The sequence below is a fragment of the Sitophilus oryzae genome, unplaced genomic scaffold (assembly GCF_002938485.1).
Source record: "Sitophilus oryzae breed Bouriz unplaced genomic scaffold, Soryzae_2.0 scaffold_649_pilon_pilon, whole genome shotgun sequence".
NCBI lineage: Eukaryota > Metazoa > Arthropoda > Insecta > Coleoptera > Curculionidae > Sitophilus > Sitophilus oryzae.
This window is the reverse complement of record NW_022147250.1, coordinates 910,423-927,926: the sequence shown is the minus strand read 5'-3', so window position 1 is coordinate 927,926 and position 17,504 is coordinate 910,423. Positions and strand designations below refer to the sequence as shown.

The following is a 17,504-nucleotide window of genomic DNA, read 5'->3' as shown; positions in this document are numbered from 1 at the left end:
CATTTTTATTTCGATTTTTTCCTAATAATTTCTGAAGTAACGTCAGTGTTTGGATGAAATTTGGTGTCTAGGAGTTTTTTGACATGAGAAATTTGATTTTGATGTCAATATGACTCCTACTTGTAGAGGGCGCTATCTACATATTTTTAACTTGTTTGAAGAGTAAGAACATTTCGTCCGTACCTGTATAAAACTACTAAGTAAAAAAATATACATTTTACGACGTTTTTAACGTAAAAAAGGTCTCTTAATAAAAATCGCTACGGGTAATAGTTCTCGAGATATTTGAAATTATCAATACCTGTCATCATTGACATAAATTAAACATGTTTACTAAATATTTAATAGACTGAAAATAAATTTGAAATGTTTTGTGCCAAATCATCATCAATCATAATTTTTTCGAGGAAAATTTTATGATTAATTTAAAAAAATAAAAATTTCCCAAATTTATCATTTCAGTCAAATAACTATCTACTCAACATGTTTATTTTTTGTCAATAATGACATGTATTGACTATTTCGATTCTAAATATCTCGAGAAGGGTTGTTTGTAACGATTTTTACCAAGAGACATTTTTACCTAAAAAATTAAGAAAATGTAAATTTTCTCACTCAGTAGTTCTATACATGTGCGGACAAAAAGTTATTACTCTTCTATACCGAACGGCTCCAGTATAGTTTTGAAGAAAACACTTAAAACACATGTAGGTGGCGCCCTCTACAAATAGGAGTCGTAATGACCTCAAAATCAAATTTCTCATGTCAACAAACTACCAGACACCAATTTTCATCCAAATATTGACGTTACTTCAGAAATTATTTGGAAAAAATCGAAATAAAAAAGAAACTTCTACACCCTGTATCTCCGAAACTAAGCATTTTAGGACATGTATTTATAAGAACTTTTTTACTTCACTTTATCTGCAGAATATACTACCGAAGTTTCCGGAATACAGTTCGGACCACCCTGTATAATGGAAAATCTCCTTTATGTAAAAAAGAACCGAGACCTTTATAGGGTCCATGGAGAAGTCCATCACCATGAGACAAGGGGTAGGGATAGGCTTGTGCCAATCTACCACCGATTGACTAGGTGCCAAGATGGACCTGGGTACCTGGCAGTTAAATTTTATAATCAATTACCTAAGGAAATTGCGGACATGCCCCTCTTGCGGTTTAAGACTGAGGTTAGGGGCCTGCTGATGCGGTATTTCTGTTATTCCTTCCAGGAATTTTTAAATATTAAATTTTACTGTTTTTATGTTAATTGTTGATACTATTATTCTCTTTAGTGTTTTAGTGTTTTAATGTCTATATAAAATTATTTTTAACTTAGTATTAGTAACTCATTTATGTTTTTAAGCTTGATTTTTTCTTTTTTTATTATATTTTTACTGACCTGTGTAAATACCAGGGTTGGCATGATTTAAATCAAATGATTTAAATCATGATTTAAATCGTGATTTAAATCAAGTGATTTTTTTAATTTTAATCATGTGATTTAAATCAAAAAATTAATTTTATTGAAACTTGATAATAAATAAAAAAATAACTATAAAAGTTATAAAAATTTGTCTTAGAAAACTATAAAAAATATTTCTATAACAGATAGTAAATCGGAAAATAATTGTAAATTTTATTATAAAACTGTATAAAAATACCTATTCATCAATTTAAATGTTGAACCGATTTTTGAAGTAATTTCGTGTGAATTTTAAGACCGCTAAACGCAGGGATTTATTTTAAAATTTATGTATAAGTGACAAAAATTCGCTGTTCGAATACACAGGGGCGGATACAGGAATTTATTTTAGGGGGGGCCCAAAATGAAAAGCAATGTAGATTATGCTTTTTAGGACGCCATTTTTAACCCAAAAGAATAATATTTTACACAATTTACAGACTTTAGGGGGGGCCCGGGCCCCATGGGCCCTCCCCCTGTATCCGCCACTGCGAATACATATCATTCGCAGACTGGTGCCCAGAACTAGGTTCTTCTGATATAGAGACGACTATATCTTCATTCCCGAAAATCTATAATCGTTGTCAGAAAATATGTTGTTTTATATTTTTTTTGAAACGTTGGTATGTTTCCAAATTCTTACTGACATTTTGATTTGCAGTAAGTACTTTACACTTTGACATTAGGTAATACCCTTGTATATATATTTTTAAAGTAGATCAACCTAAGACGTTTATGGACTAAGACTACTAGATGGCAGGACCAGTTTCCCTACAGAAAAATATTTTTTGTTACTCTGAATTTTGAAGGTACCAATAAAAACAGAGAAAATAAAAATCGATAATTTTCGGACTGTGCCAATTGGTTACTAATCGACCAGATACTTTTTGTCTATTAGATATGCTATAAAAGCTTGCAATTATACAATTCAACCATTGTAAATACCCGACAAATTCTTCAAGGACGACGAGGCCGATGGTTCTCACTGATAAGAAATAAAAATGTTTGTTTAGACAATTTTCGAGGTATTTTTTCTTTCTGAAGGTACATTTTAAAGTATTTTATATTCTTTGTCCCCTTGACCTATTATCCTGGTTGCACGTATGGAACTTCTGTTTCTCCTAGTTTTAGAAAATGTTCTTATTTCTTTTTTCTTTGTAGTTGTAGTGTAAAATTAGATTAATTTATTAAGTTTAATTATAGTGTTTAGTGTAGCATGTTAGTGTAGTCTACCAAAAATAGTTTAGTAGTGTTTTTATAGTTTATTTTGTAGTTAAGTAGTAGGTGAAGGGATAAGTTTGTTATTTGTTCTTTCTTTTTGTTTGATAAATTAGTAAGTTTGATAATTTGTTCAGTGTAGAATACAAGAATAAGTAGTTGTGTAGTGTTTTTAAGAGATTATATTCGTTTATTTTGTAGTTGAGTAGTAGGTGAAGGGGTATTTGGGTATTTTTTCTTTTTGTTTTTCTTGTAATAATTGTAGTAGTTCTATTAAGTATTGTGATAGATACACTATATCTTCCTTCAACTTCGTTGAAAAGAGCGATATCATATAATCTTGGTTTTCTGGTGGTAAAATTTATTTGAAATTAAATTAATCTAGTCTTATTCAAAAACTAATCAACTCAAAGTTCACTGTTCGTTTAAACTTGACTTTGTTTACGTGTGTTAGTTTTTTGCAACATTAATTGATAATTTTTCGCCGTACTTGTTTCCGCTGTGCGTGAGTTTTAGCTTGTTTATACTTCCGAATTTTATTCAGCTGTCATCGACTTTTATTAATATTATTAATCATTTACATTATTATGGCTGAATTTAAGTGCGATTCTTGTCAAAAAATCCAAAAGGACAGTTATAAGGTTCGCTGTAGTGGAGAGTGTCGAAGAAGTTTTTGTATGACCTGTACAGGCCTGGATAAGGCAACAACAAAGGTGCTATGTCAACAAAAGTACCACAATGTTAGATTTTTCTGCACTGTCTGCGATTCCCCTACATTAAAATATGTTCATGATAGAATTACACAGCTTCAAGAATGCCAGGTCCAACCAGAATCATCGAAGCGCTAGGATTCTGTTTAAAAAAAAATATTGACATTTTTCCAGTCATAACTGAAATGTATGACATGCTGAGTGACCACGATTCCAAGTGGAAAATTTTACTCAAGAAAATTGATGACATATCCAGGATATCAGATACCACACAAGAATCCTTATTTAAGTCTATAAATGAGATAAAGCAAGACACCTTCAATTTATCATCAATTTTAATAGACAACCATAATGGGTCTGTTAAAGTCCAAGTTCATGACCCATCTAAGGAAGAAATGGCGAAGGAAATGATTGACCTTAGGCAGAGCGTTAAACAAATGTCGCTCACATTGGAAAAGCTTGTTACAAGGGATAACACATAATATGCTGTACAAATCATAATATGCAGCGGAAAAAATCCATTTCAACGCAGACGGGCCCTATAGATCACCAAAATAGTACAGCTTTTATAGATTTGCCAAAAAAAAATAGTTACACCCGAAATAGTCTCATCGCAACCTCCTAAGGCCGCCATAAGAGAAGACTGGAATTATGTGGTGGTGTCCAGAATTCCACCTCCTTACACAGCGAATCAACTTGCGCACTATGTTAAAGAAAAACTAGGAACCACCGACTTCATCAGATGCTTTCCAATGCTGAAAAATAAGGACAGTTCCCATTCCGATTTCAAAATTGGAGTGCAAAAGAGGTGTCACTTGGTGCAGCTTAAGGACATAAATATGTGGCCGCCGGGAACCATAATAGATTCAACCTCAACATCCTTAAGCCAAGCTTCGTTTACTTCTTCGGTTGAACCTGCTCAAAATCTCAAAATAAACATCATTGAGAACCGCAAGCTACCTCACCTACTTGACCCACCACTGGCAACTATGCCAAGGGAGGTAAGAACTATTAAGATTGGGTCTGACAGGGAGGCTATAGCTGCTTGCAAGTCCCTGGCGATGGAAAATCCAGAAATTATTGTGCAGGGAAGTGCGAAGAGAGATGGTTTGGCAGTTATGGACCCGATGACCCCACCTATAGTACGGCTGTCTCAGGACTCAGATGCGGTAAATGGACGTTACGTGTTGGCCAGGTTGAGGGACCCCTCCATTTTGAAATCTCTTAGGCTATTCCTTGCCTATCTTCACGACCAACCATCCAGTGTGTGTTTTGAAGGACACACTAGTACCAGCATCAAATTGATGCTTGCATCAGAAGGGCTACCTAGTGACCTGGAGTCCTTGCGTAAGTTGTACTACCGCTTCCACAACGCCTATGGTATTGGTTCAACTGAAGTTGATGCAGATCTTTCAGCTTTCAGGTCATTCTTTTCTGCGGAGAGCCTTCTACGACTTCAAAAGATTAGGGAAACTCATGGCAAATATTATTCCAGTGGCTCCCCAAATAAGAGTAAAAATTTTTAGTTGAATTGACGCGAACAGAGGATCAAACACCCTCTGAAAAGTTAAGCGATAGCAAGCTTGGTCTACTCCTTATTAATATTCAGTCCTTAAGACATAAAACAGATGAATTATATCTTTTACTAGAAGAACTTGAATTAGATATCATTGCCATAACTGAGCACTGGTTAAATTTTGATGAGCCTGCGTTTGTTAAAAATTATACCACATTGGCTAGATTTAATAGAACAAATTTTTCTCATGGAGGTACTATGATAATGTCTTTAAACAACGACTTTTAACGAGGTAACTATAGTTATATAGTAGGTACAATGATTTGCTATCTGAAAAAGTATTCGAATTTTCTATTGTCCACCATAATGCTTATGACCTTTACATTATTTGTATTTATAGAACACCTGACTCTGACGTGTAATTATTCTGTCATAATCTACTAAGCTTGCTTGAGTCCCTGTCCTTAAAAAGCAAATTAATTTTGTGTGGTGATCCTAATATTAACTTTCTTAGTGTATGTGCTGCTCAGGAGTTTCTTCAGTCCATTTTTGATTCTTTTGGAATAGCCATGCATGTAGGCTCGCCTACCAAAATATCCAATACCAGTTCTAGTACTATAGACTATGTTGTGTCCTCTTTTGATCCTAACTCCATCGCCTGCAACGTCTTTAGCTCGGGTCTCTCTGATCATGAAGCAGTTTTAACTGAATTTTCGATAAAGTCCAAAATCAAAAATGCCCCTCGTAAATTATGCCGTATTTTTTCAGAAAAGAATGCTTCAGACACATGTAAAACAACCAACTGGGATACTAGCTCTTATGATGTCGACACCGAATTTTCTATTTTCGTAAAAACATTAACCAGTCTAGCGTTCAAATCCTTTCCTCTTAGGCCTATAAAAAATAAGCATAATAAACCTTGGATCACTAAAGGTCTACGCATATCTTCTAAAAACATACGTTCATTATATCACTTAAAAATATTCTCAGACAGTCTCTTCCACAATTACGTAAAACTATACAGAAAAATTTATCATAAGACTATAAGAGCCGCTAAGGACCTTTATTATAATAGGAGAATAGTCAATTCTGGTAATGTTGCTAAGAAAACATGGTCTATTGTGAATGAATTGAGAAACAAAGCTTCTTCGTCTAGCAATATCTCTACCTCACCTGAGAACCTTAACGATTACTTTGTAAATGTAGCGAAAAACTTAACTAATACCATATGTCCTCCTCATGATCCACTTTCTTATCTCTCTAATGATAATGAAACTTACACAGTTTCTTTTTTTCGCCCGTAGTTCTTGAAGAGCTTCGGAGTACAATTAATACCATCAAAAATAAATCCTCTTCTGGGACCGACGGGCTAACTTTAAAAATGTTTTCGAATCTGCCAGAAAGCACTCTGAATCACCTAACAACTTTAATAAACATGTCGTTCCAAAATGGTGTTTTTCCAAAATGTCTTAAGACGGCAATAATCATTCCTCTGCACAAAGGAGGAGACAAAGATGAAGCTTCTAACTATCGCCCAATTGCACTCCTTCCAACGCTATCTAAGATCATAGAAAGGTTGGTTAAAAGAAGGCTGGTATCTTTTCTGTTTAAGTACGAAATACTTACTGAATATCAATTTGGATTTCTAAGCAACAAGTCCACAAATGACGCTATGTTTTCCCTCCTTAATAAAGTTTACTCCAGCCTAAACAACCATCATTCTACAGCAACAATTTTCTGTGATTTTTCTAAGGCGTTCGATTGTTAATCATAAGATCTTAATTAATAAACTGCAGCACTATGGGTTCAGGGGATCATCTCTCGGATAGTTTAAGTCGTATCTGAGCAACAGAAGTCAACTTGTGAGGGTGGATACCACGTTGTCTTCTAGAAAGCCAATAGAATGTGGAGTACCACAAGGCTCAGTACTAGGCCCTGTTTTGTTTCTTCTTTTTATTAACGACATTGCTAACATAAACATCAGTGGCAAAATATGTCTTTTTGCGGACGACACTAGCTTCACTTGGAGCAACAAGGACATCACGGCATTCATAGGATTATATCAAATGACTTAATCACCATTAAATCTTGGTGCGATTCGAACCTCCTGACTCTCAACATTTCTAAAACTAAAGCTTTGTCGTATAAAAACTCGTTGCAGCCTTTTGTACTTAACAACACCACCATTGACGTCGTCAAATCTGTAAAGTTCTTGGGGCTTGTTGTGGACAATTCTCTGAAATGGGACATACATATCGAAGCTTTGTCAAAAAATTGAGCTCTGCCTGTTTTGCATTAAGGTACTGTTTCTAAGGAGCTTAACTTGTCAGTGGCTAGAACTGTTTATTATGCACTTTTTGAGTCGCACCTCAGGTATGCCCTTCCATTCTGGGGTACGTGTTGTGCGACTCAATTTGACCGCATTTTCAGGCTCCAGAAGAGAGCTGTTCTATATTCACTGGGACTAAACAGCAGAACTTTTTTAAAAAATTAAAAATATTGACTCTTCCTTCCTTATTTATATTTGAATCCATTTTCCTAATAGGTAAACATGTATCAGCTTCTCAAGGAAGGTCATCTCACACTTATCCACTCAGGAACGCGGAGCAAGATCTTTATCTACCTACCCCACGCTCAGAGTTAGTTAAAAGTTCAATATTATACAACTCGAAAAAAATGCACAATCACCTGCCATTTGAAATCAAATCCATAACATCATTTTTTTCATTTCGCAAAGCATTGAACTCTTATTTACTAGACAAGGCTTTCTACGAAGTAAATGAATTATATTTGAATTGAAAATCGAATTTGATCTTGAAAACACTGGTCTAATGTTTGCTATTGCTATATTTACTAATGACATCGAAATTAATTTATTTAGAGGTCATTGATATTTTGCTATAAACTGGCTAAATATTTTTGAATATTATTTTGATTTTTTTTGTTCTTTGACATTGTAAACATTTATATATGTTTATTTTAACAATAAGACTGACAATATTATTTGTATAATGTTTTGTATTATCTTTTGTTTGTTTGTTTGTGTACCTTGTTATTTTTTACTTTGTTTGTTAGTTTACCTTTGTCCACAAATTGAAAAATTTTTTGACAATAAAGGCATTTATTTATTTATTTATTTATTAATCAAATTAAACTAGTCAAATAATAAGAATAGTTAGTTTCAAAATACTATACAGGGTGAGATTCCTACGATGTTCTCTATGGGTATCTCGGAAACTATTGGAGATAGAGAGTCGGTTAATGGGGAAAGAATTGCAGTTTTGTGGAGTCATGAATATGCGCCTTTCGGATTTTTGAAAAAATTTATCGCTTACTAGTTATTTCGGAAAAAAAAACAAATTTTGGCTATTTTAAAACTTGTCCCTAATTCCATTATAATCTATTTTAGACAAAAAAATTTCAGATAAAAGTTGTAGATAATCACATACCTAATGAGTTTGTGTTTTCTGATTTCTGAGAAGAAGTTGAACCAATAATCCTACACGTTTTTCTTCATTTAAAAATTTCATATTTACAATTTTTGTTTATTTTAATTTACAAAGTTTGGATTGGACAGTTTTGCATTTCTGAAGGCAACGACGATTGAACTTGTTTCCATGGCTAACTAAGTGAAATTGTTTTAAAATGATAAGAATTGACTATACTATAACTCAATAATTTTTCGAAAAAAAAAACATTATAGCTTATATCACAAAAAAGCTTAAAAAATGGTGCTTTTTATGATGTCATGGCCAACTATGGTTTCCATTTAAAAAAACATATGTTTGTCTCATATGTCAAAAATGACAAGCTTTAGAAAAAACAGAGGACGCAATCGCATTAAGGATGTGATTATCTACAACTTTTATCTGAAAACTTTTTGATTAAAATAGACTATAATGGAATTAGGGACAATTTTTAAAATAGCCAAAGTTTTTTTTTCGAAATATCTAGTAATCCATGAACTTTTTCAAAAATCTGAAAGGCGCATATTTATGACCCCACAAAACTGCAATTCTTTCCCCATTTAACCGACTCTCTATCTCCAGTAGTTTTCGAGAAACCCATAGAGAACATCGTAGAAAACACCCTTTGTATTGAAAATACCGAAGACCATATGAAACAGAATAAAAAATAAATCTTTCATTATCTAATTAAATTATTTTCCTAATACATTTTTTTTAATGAAAATGTACTTGAATTATTTCAGTTAGACATGTATCCTGCTTTTAGAAAGTTTTATGGTTTAACGGGATTTGTGTGTGAGTTAAAATAATGACATTTTTAGTTTTTATTTCATCACACATACAAAGTTAAAGCAAACTTGATTTTAAAACTCTGGCCATATTTTACATTAATAAAGATTTAATTGGTGTAATAAAGATTTAGATGGTGTATTAAGTACAATATATTTATTTTAATGTCAAATAATATTGAAGCAAGTTGCAATTTTTTGAACATTTAATGAAGAATGTAAAAAGTTTACGTTTTAAAAAAAATATCGTCAAATTCGTAAAACACTCAATTTAGAATAAAATAATCTAAGAATGAAATGATTCTTTTATAAACCTGCATTAAATCACATTAAAGTAGGTATGTAACTTTTTTTAAATATTAATTAACAGTAATTGGCATTATCATAAGTTATAAAAAATGTACCAACATATCGAAATAATAATTTCTTTGTTAATACGGTTTAGAATTTTGAAAATAACAGGCAAAAATAATCCACAATCTATAATAAAATAAAAGTTTCGTTTAAATGTCCTAATCAGCTGATCACTATTAAAGATGCAGAAACCCGGCTATATTATTACATTACTCTGAGGAAAATAACGAAATTAATAGATATTTTTGACTCCGCCCCGAAAGGTTCACGATTTGTCCTCCAGCTGGCAGCACATTTTGTCTAGCCGGTTGAACAACTTTAAGAATATATAAACAAGAGTAATACATAATCAAGGATAATACTAATTTCATTCTCGACTTAAGACTATTCCCGAACAATAGTGTATTGTTTTATTATGAGTAGAAATTATACTTTTTTGACAATGCTGTACATTTTGAGGACCATCGTAAAGCTATTCTGACGTTACAAGGAGGCACAAAAAGTACATTTTTACTTCGAATAAAACACCATTTTTTAAAACATTACAAATAATTTTTTAATCAATTTCAAACATTGCAACTAATACAAACAGTAATCGAGAAACGATTTGTACACTCGTTGAATTTGACACCCAATATCAGTTTAATAATATATTTTTGCACATTTGTGCTTAGGCGTAACAGTGCTTTACTTTTATGCCTAACCGTTAAAATGACAAAAATTAATACTTTTGAGACGTTTGAAAAAAATCCTTTTGATCTGAAGGGAGCGAATTTTTTTAGCGGAATATATTGGTGACCGATGTAGAAAAATTACACGCGCCATAGAATTGTTAATGTTATCGGTATTGCTCAGAGTTATAAAGATTAAGCCATTTAGGATAAGACTTTAATTGGAAATAAGTCCTAGTCATTTGGAAATCCGATTTAAATATTGTTTTGAATTAAAATCAAAAAAATCTGATTTAAATAAAAAAATTCCGATTTAACTGAAAAAAATCTTATTTTTTTGATTCTTTTTTTAAAATCATGATTTTTTCCAGCCCTTGTAAATACTATTGTATGGCAACACCAATAAATTAATTTGAATTTGAATTTTTAATGAAATAAAACTCGTTTCTAAAGGTCGACTAAGACATAAATGAGTACATGAGATTCACAATCACAAGGTAATAATAGGCGGTTGATGCGTAGTTCTAGCCACATTACCTTTCTTCTATACCTAACGGCTCCAGTATAGTAAGCTATACCTTGCTACTCCCAAGACGTGCAAACGCTGTATACGGGAGACTATAATAATTATTTAGCCGGAAGACTATTATTATAATTATACTCTGTATATTTAGAATCGTCTACGCCTTTCTGGGAAGAGTGCACTCAGTGTTTAGAAGCTGTAAAACAAGTAGTAGCTGGCTTGGTCCAATTTATTCAACAACATGGAAGCAGAAAAGTTCAAGATGCGTCCCATTCACAGCACACAAAATATAAGATCAGTATGTGTCGCGATTTAACTCTCAGGGGTAGTTGTCCAAGAGGAACTAATTGTACATTTGCCCATTCAAATGAAGAGCTGGAAAAGTAAGTAATTTATCATGTTTTATGGTAGAACATTTTCTATTTTATCACTTTCGTTACGTCATTGTTCTTTGAAAGTATTATAATCCAAAAATATGGATATTTGCTGATAAAATAATTTTAATGACCAGTTAAATTAACTTTTAATAAATCTGTTCAATTTTAATTGTTCGAGTATCCCTGAACATTAACATAGTTTGATCAGATACTATATTTGACATTTTTGACCAAATTCATATTGTCAATTGAATATATTGTATTCTCTTGAAAATTAAGATATGTTTTGCAGTATTTTTTGCGTTTATCTTCCAATTATGGATGTCGTATCTCGTCGTTTACCGGTTATCTTTATAGCATCGACACAATTTGTTGGTGATCAGTGCCGATGTCGATGAGACTCGTAGTCAATTTATCTTAAGTGCAAGTATTTTAACTGGGATTATTTTTTAATTTATTTCTTGAAATTTATTGTGCAATTGCCTTGCCATGTTTTCACCTTCCAAGTTATTCACGTAGGCATGTTCGGTCTTCCGGTATACCGGTACCAGGACAGGTATTTTTGAAATATTCCGTTATCGCTATCGTCTTTTTCAAGACCGCTATACCGGTTTTGGTACCGGTACCGGAAGACCTATTTTGGTACCGGTACCGGAAGACCGGTTCAAAGGTTGATTCTCACTATACCTTCCATTTCCATTCCATATCCGTTCCATATTTTTTATTGTTTTGACGCTATACGTAAGCTTCCGTTCCGTATCAGTTCCATACTTATTATTGTACAATTTATATCATTACGAAAGTTTTATTTTAAAAAATTGTATTTATTGAAAAAGGTAATAAATTTAATTAAGAGGTGAAAGAATATATAAATATCAGCAAAATTTTAACAGAGCTGGTACAAATGTAAGAACTTAACAACGCTGTTTCGGATACGCTTCAGTCCGTCCGCCAAAAAATGTATGGAAGGAAAGTATATGGAACGGAAGGGAAACGGAACGGAGAGTGTGCATTATCCTATTCATTTACATAATATAATATTTTATGTAAACGGACGGGAACCGGAAGGGAGCTGATATGGAAGGTATAGTTAAATCGGTCCTGAAAGATCGGTTTCAATCGATACAGAAAAATAGATTCATGATAATATAAAAATTAAAAAAACCTGTATAAAACGATTTCGGTACCGGTTTTTGTGCAAAGCTGATTGTTTTCTCCTACTCTAGGTACTGTATGATCGAAAAAAATCAATAACGTTATAACGGTAACAGATAGATTTACGATGTATTCGGAGAAATATCTTAATTTATCCCGCAAAATATCGTATTTATACGTTACAGGCACGAAAACTTTCTATTTACATTGTTTAATACGGTATCATGGGGTACTCACTGGCACGTTACCGTATTTACTTAACGTTACAGGCACGAAAACTTTCTATTTACATTTTTTAATACGGTATCATGAGGTACTCACTGGCACGTTACCGTATTTACTTAACGTTACAGGCACGAAAACTTTCTATTTACATTTTTTAATACGGTATCATGAGGTACTCACTGGCACGTTACCGTATTTACTTAACGTTACAGGCACGAAAACTTTCTATTTACATTTTTTAATACGGTATCATGAGGTACTCACTGGCACGTTACCGTACTTACTTAACGTTACAGGCACAAAAACTTTCTATTTACATTTTTTAATACGGTATTATGAGGTACTGGCACAACAACCAAAACTGTTATTTTGGTCTTTCCCATATTCCGATTCATCCAGTCTTCCGGTCCAACTGGTCTTTCGGTCCATCCGGTCTTCCGATCTTCGGGTCCAACCGGTATACCGATTCAGTATCGGTCCCACCTATCTAATTCTTGAAACCGGTATACCGGTTGGTTGTAGGACCGGTACTTCGTGATACCGGATACCGGTACTGAGTACTGAGATCTATAACCCACAAAATTCTAAAAGTTACTGGTTTGTGGAAGTATGCTTTGGAATTAAATAAGACAATAGAAAATTTCATTAATGACTTATATTTAATTAACAATTATAAACAATCAATGTAATTGGCTGTGACAGTCTCGATTATATGAGATTAGATATGCAACTGGAATACTTAAGTGTTTCTGCTTCGGTTGGTTGGGAGAAAGGCCTCACCCTCTTCGCTGCACTCGTCCGCTGGTGGGTAGCGTGATTGTCCGGCTAACGTTGGAGAGCTTGTGAGACTCCACCAGTCTCAGTGCGTGAGCTACTTATGGGGAGGGTCAATTCTCGTATCTTCCTAGAAGATAACAAACAGCAGTATTCTACTCAACACAATTGATAAGTACCCAGTTTTGTGGTGGTGTTCTAAATTACCAATTGAACTGTCTGTTGGTTGCCAATGAAGGTACAATAAAAATAACTTATGATTAAACAACATATTAGTGATTCAAATAAACAATAATCAATATCTAAATCCAACTACTAATTATTATAGTAAAAATTATAATTAAAATTTAAAAAAGAAAATAGGCAATGACAGTTTAAATTAGTTATAATTGAAAGATTGTCCAAATTATTTAAAGAATATAAAGAATATAAAAGTAGAATTATAAAAAAAAATAAAAGAAAAATATTTTGCTCTCTCTCTCTAGAAAATTCCAGACCACCACAATCACTTCGGTACGACTTGAAAAAAAAATATATATTGTTACAGTAAATTATTTGATTTAATTTGTAGACACGTGTAAAAAGAATAAAAAAATATGTAAGATAAAAAAACTAGAAATATATGGAAATTTAAATTAGAACAAAAGTTAATACTAAAATGCGATATTAACAGATAAATTAATAAACTAGATAGAAAGATAAAGGTAAATAGAAAGATAGGATAAGATACGAAAAACGATAAATGCGGCAATTCGACAGATAAAAACTAAAAGAAAAGATATGTCACTCCAGGAACAAAGATAATGCATCCGCCAAATAAGATAAAGATAAGGTAAGGTAAATTTGGCAGATACGAGGTAAAGATACGTTCCCTAGAGTGACCCAAAAACAACAAAAAACAAAAATCTATCTGTCGAATAGCCTGCCAATAGATACCACCACTACAGGGTCCAGATAAGAGAGTTGTCTTCTGGCAAGCAAGGATTCGTTAAAGGTGACATAAATCGTATAATATAAATATTATAAAAAATCCTTACTTACCAGAGTCCCTCCTGGTTCGTCTCTGAGAGTACTTCTGCAGTGATTGATTCTATTCATGGCCCCTGAGATTGCTAAATCGAACACCTCTGCGGGTTCCTGTTCGACAGATTGCGTCTCAGTATATAAATAAGAAAGATAAAAATAATTAGTACTAAATAAAAGTTAAAGGTATTAGAATTTTTTTTTACAAAACTACCATACACGTGCTACTAAGATAAGAAGATAAAGAAATGATGATAAAAAAAATGAACTGTGAGATAAAAAGATAAAATAGAAAAAGGAATTTAAAGTTACAAGCTAATTAAATAATTAAATCAAATAATTAAATCATATTAGATAGTAAGAAATGTTTAAAAAAAAACTAATAAATAATTTCCAAGTCGTACATCGTGCCGGTGTCTGGAAAAAAAATTAGGGGTTTAAGCAAAGAAGATCGAGATGAGAGAGAGTGATTTTCGGCAAAACAAGTCCCTTTATAGAATTCTCCCATTCATTTAGACATCCGTTAAGTACCAAATGTCAATATAAAAAATTTATAATTAATAGTAAAAATAATACATACGATAAAATTTCCTACATACCTTCAAAAAAATGTGTGTAACAATTGCATCTTAATTATTTAACACTAAACAAAATATTAATAATAAACCTTCGTTTTCATTAAAAATAAACAAATTATTATTGGAAACCCATAGGCAACCAGAAAATATATAAAATATTTAAACAATTTAAACAATTTAAACTAACAACCATCGCTAGTGATGTGTACCACTATCGAGGTTCCGCAAAAAATCGATAATATATAAAAAAACGTATAAACGATATAAAAGGAAAAATGTAACGAAAATATTTTCGTTACAGATCTTAGGATCGAACATCCCTACTATTCACGTTGTGCACATATACGTTTATTTTTTTGTTCTGTATTTAGTGTTTATACGTTTACAGCAATTTTAATTTTCTACACAAAAAAATACCATTTTTTACGATATACATATCAGAGCGCTTTCACACATACCGACAAAATCGTTGTCGGTGCCGGTCCCGAAATTCATTGCAATATAGTCGTGGTCCGGCAAATACAATAGGATTAAATACAACTGTCGCGTCGGAGCGTGTGCGAAGCCGACGCCGGCTCCGGCACCGATTTTGCCGGTGTGTGTGCAAGCGCTCTAAAGTGTGCATTATTAACAATTCTAGAAAAACACACACTACTTTAATAAGAAGACTAACTTAATTTACCAACACTCATACCGGTAACCTTGGCAACACTCATAGATAAATGAAACAAGTTTAAATGGGCTCTTTCACTATATTTTGGAATTAACATAATTGAATAAAGCAATAATTCTAGAATTTTCTGCTATCTCACTTTCGAAAAATTTGAAGTCGTTCTTAAGAAAATAAATAAAAACAAAAAAGCCCAGAATAAAAACCGCACTTTATTTTTAATACGTCACACCTGGCATGTTGAAAAGCGGCAACATGGCCGCGGCCGGGCCACCATGCTGACCCACCACCACCTTCACACAAGGCTATTCAACCTTTTCCAATATGGCGGAGTTAGAAGTGCTCTATTTGGCGCGTATTTTAAAACCTGTTTTTCCAAATAGACATTTTTCACACAAATGTCGGGTTGTGATACAGGGAGTCTAAAGTTCTCCACATAAGTATGGAATTTTTTGTATTATTACTTTTATGAAAACATCAGTTAGTTACTTTTTATAAAAAGGTCTGCTTGCTTTCTCAGAAAATAGGTAGTGTTAAAATATTCAAACTTAAGGTAGCATATATAGGGTGTTCAAAATAATCGGAAAAAGAAATAACCAGAAATATATGACAGAAAATATCAATATAAACTAAATATTCAATTGCAAACACTTACCTACCATAGTTTAGAATTTACTGAACGTTTGATAAATATATTCGATTATGGACAGTATAGGAAGTTACTTGTCTTAGTAAAAGCCTTGGTAAATGCTCCTGGAATTATAAACTACACTGGCTTGGGTCAAAAAATATGGAATATTTTTTCTAGGTTTTTGCAGCATTACACAAATGGGAATAAATTTAAACTATAATAGGTGAGGATAAATAAAAAATATAATGTGTTTCTAGATTTTATATAGAAAAAAAAAAGAAATGCCTTTTTGGGGGTTCGTAAGTAAAACCTACGCTTAGCTTAGTTTTCTTTACTCTTTCTCTTTACATAGGGCATTGTCTTTGTGGTAAAGACGTCATTCCTTTTTTTGCATAGTTCTTCAATAAAATATTGGATATTGTGAGGGGCAATTGTGACCTAAAAAAAGACTTATATCCAGGCCATTTATATTTTCAAATGTCAATGTTGTCAATAACTTTCTGTGATCTTTTTGATGTAAAAAGCTTGATTCTTCTTCCAATATTTTACTTATAGGGAGGTAAGTGTAAGCAGTAGCCATAACTACATCCTCACTAGGGTAACAGAGGCTTTGGCCTTTGGCCTTTTTGAGGCACTTCTTACCTGAGAGCTACTAGTAGGAGTGAAATTATCTCTTTTAATAGCTGTCAACCATTTTTTACGAAGCTCGTCATTTTTGGGGAATATAAAAGCAGAAACCTTGGGACCCCCTCTATAATTCCCGTGACAATTTGAAACAGAGCATGTAAAAGGTATGCTACAATAAAATGTTAATACCTACCCTTTAATACCTATCTTTTTATTATTGTAAGTAACCATTATAAAGTACTATGCAGACTGGCGGCGAAGGCTTTTTACTCATTTAGGTGTAATATCTTAATAAATACTTCTTGTTCTTACTTTAAAATAATTAATAATAGAGGAGTACGACAAGCACAAAAGTTTGAAGTTCCCTATGTGGAATGTCTGGTTTGGATTTTTATTACACTGTTATTTTATCACAATTTTCTGATCACACCATGCACTGAACACTAAGAACTAAACAAACGTGTTGCAGAAGCACAACAAACTAGAGATAATTAATTATTTCTGGTATGCAATCGGAACGAGAAACCACTACCGGCTTTTCATGTTAAAGGTAAACAATTTAATAATGCGCTGCCCATATCATGTTGATTGGCCTTGAGTTGAGGTGGTGCTGGTCAAATCAAATCGCAATGTTGCCAGTTGTTGGCTGGCGCACGAGAACGGTTCTGCAATGTGATTGGGCGTATTTTTCATACGTCATCAATTGACACTTTAAAATTATTTCAAATTAAA

At 32.8% G+C, this 17,504-nt stretch overlaps 1 protein-coding gene across 2 annotated transcripts in view; it reads left to right on the top strand.

Moving 5' to 3' along the window:
• Positions 1-17,504, top strand: part of LOC115887840 (roquin-1) — a 49,547-nt gene that overhangs the window by 11,081 nt on the left and 20,962 nt on the right. For both annotated transcript variants that reach the window (XM_030907356.1, XM_030907357.1), the window contains exon 5: positions 10,864-11,095. In XM_030907356.1, the coding sequence (XP_030763216.1) occupies positions 10,864-11,095 (232 nt within the window). The remainder of the gene's footprint in view (positions 1-10,863; positions 11,096-17,504) is intronic.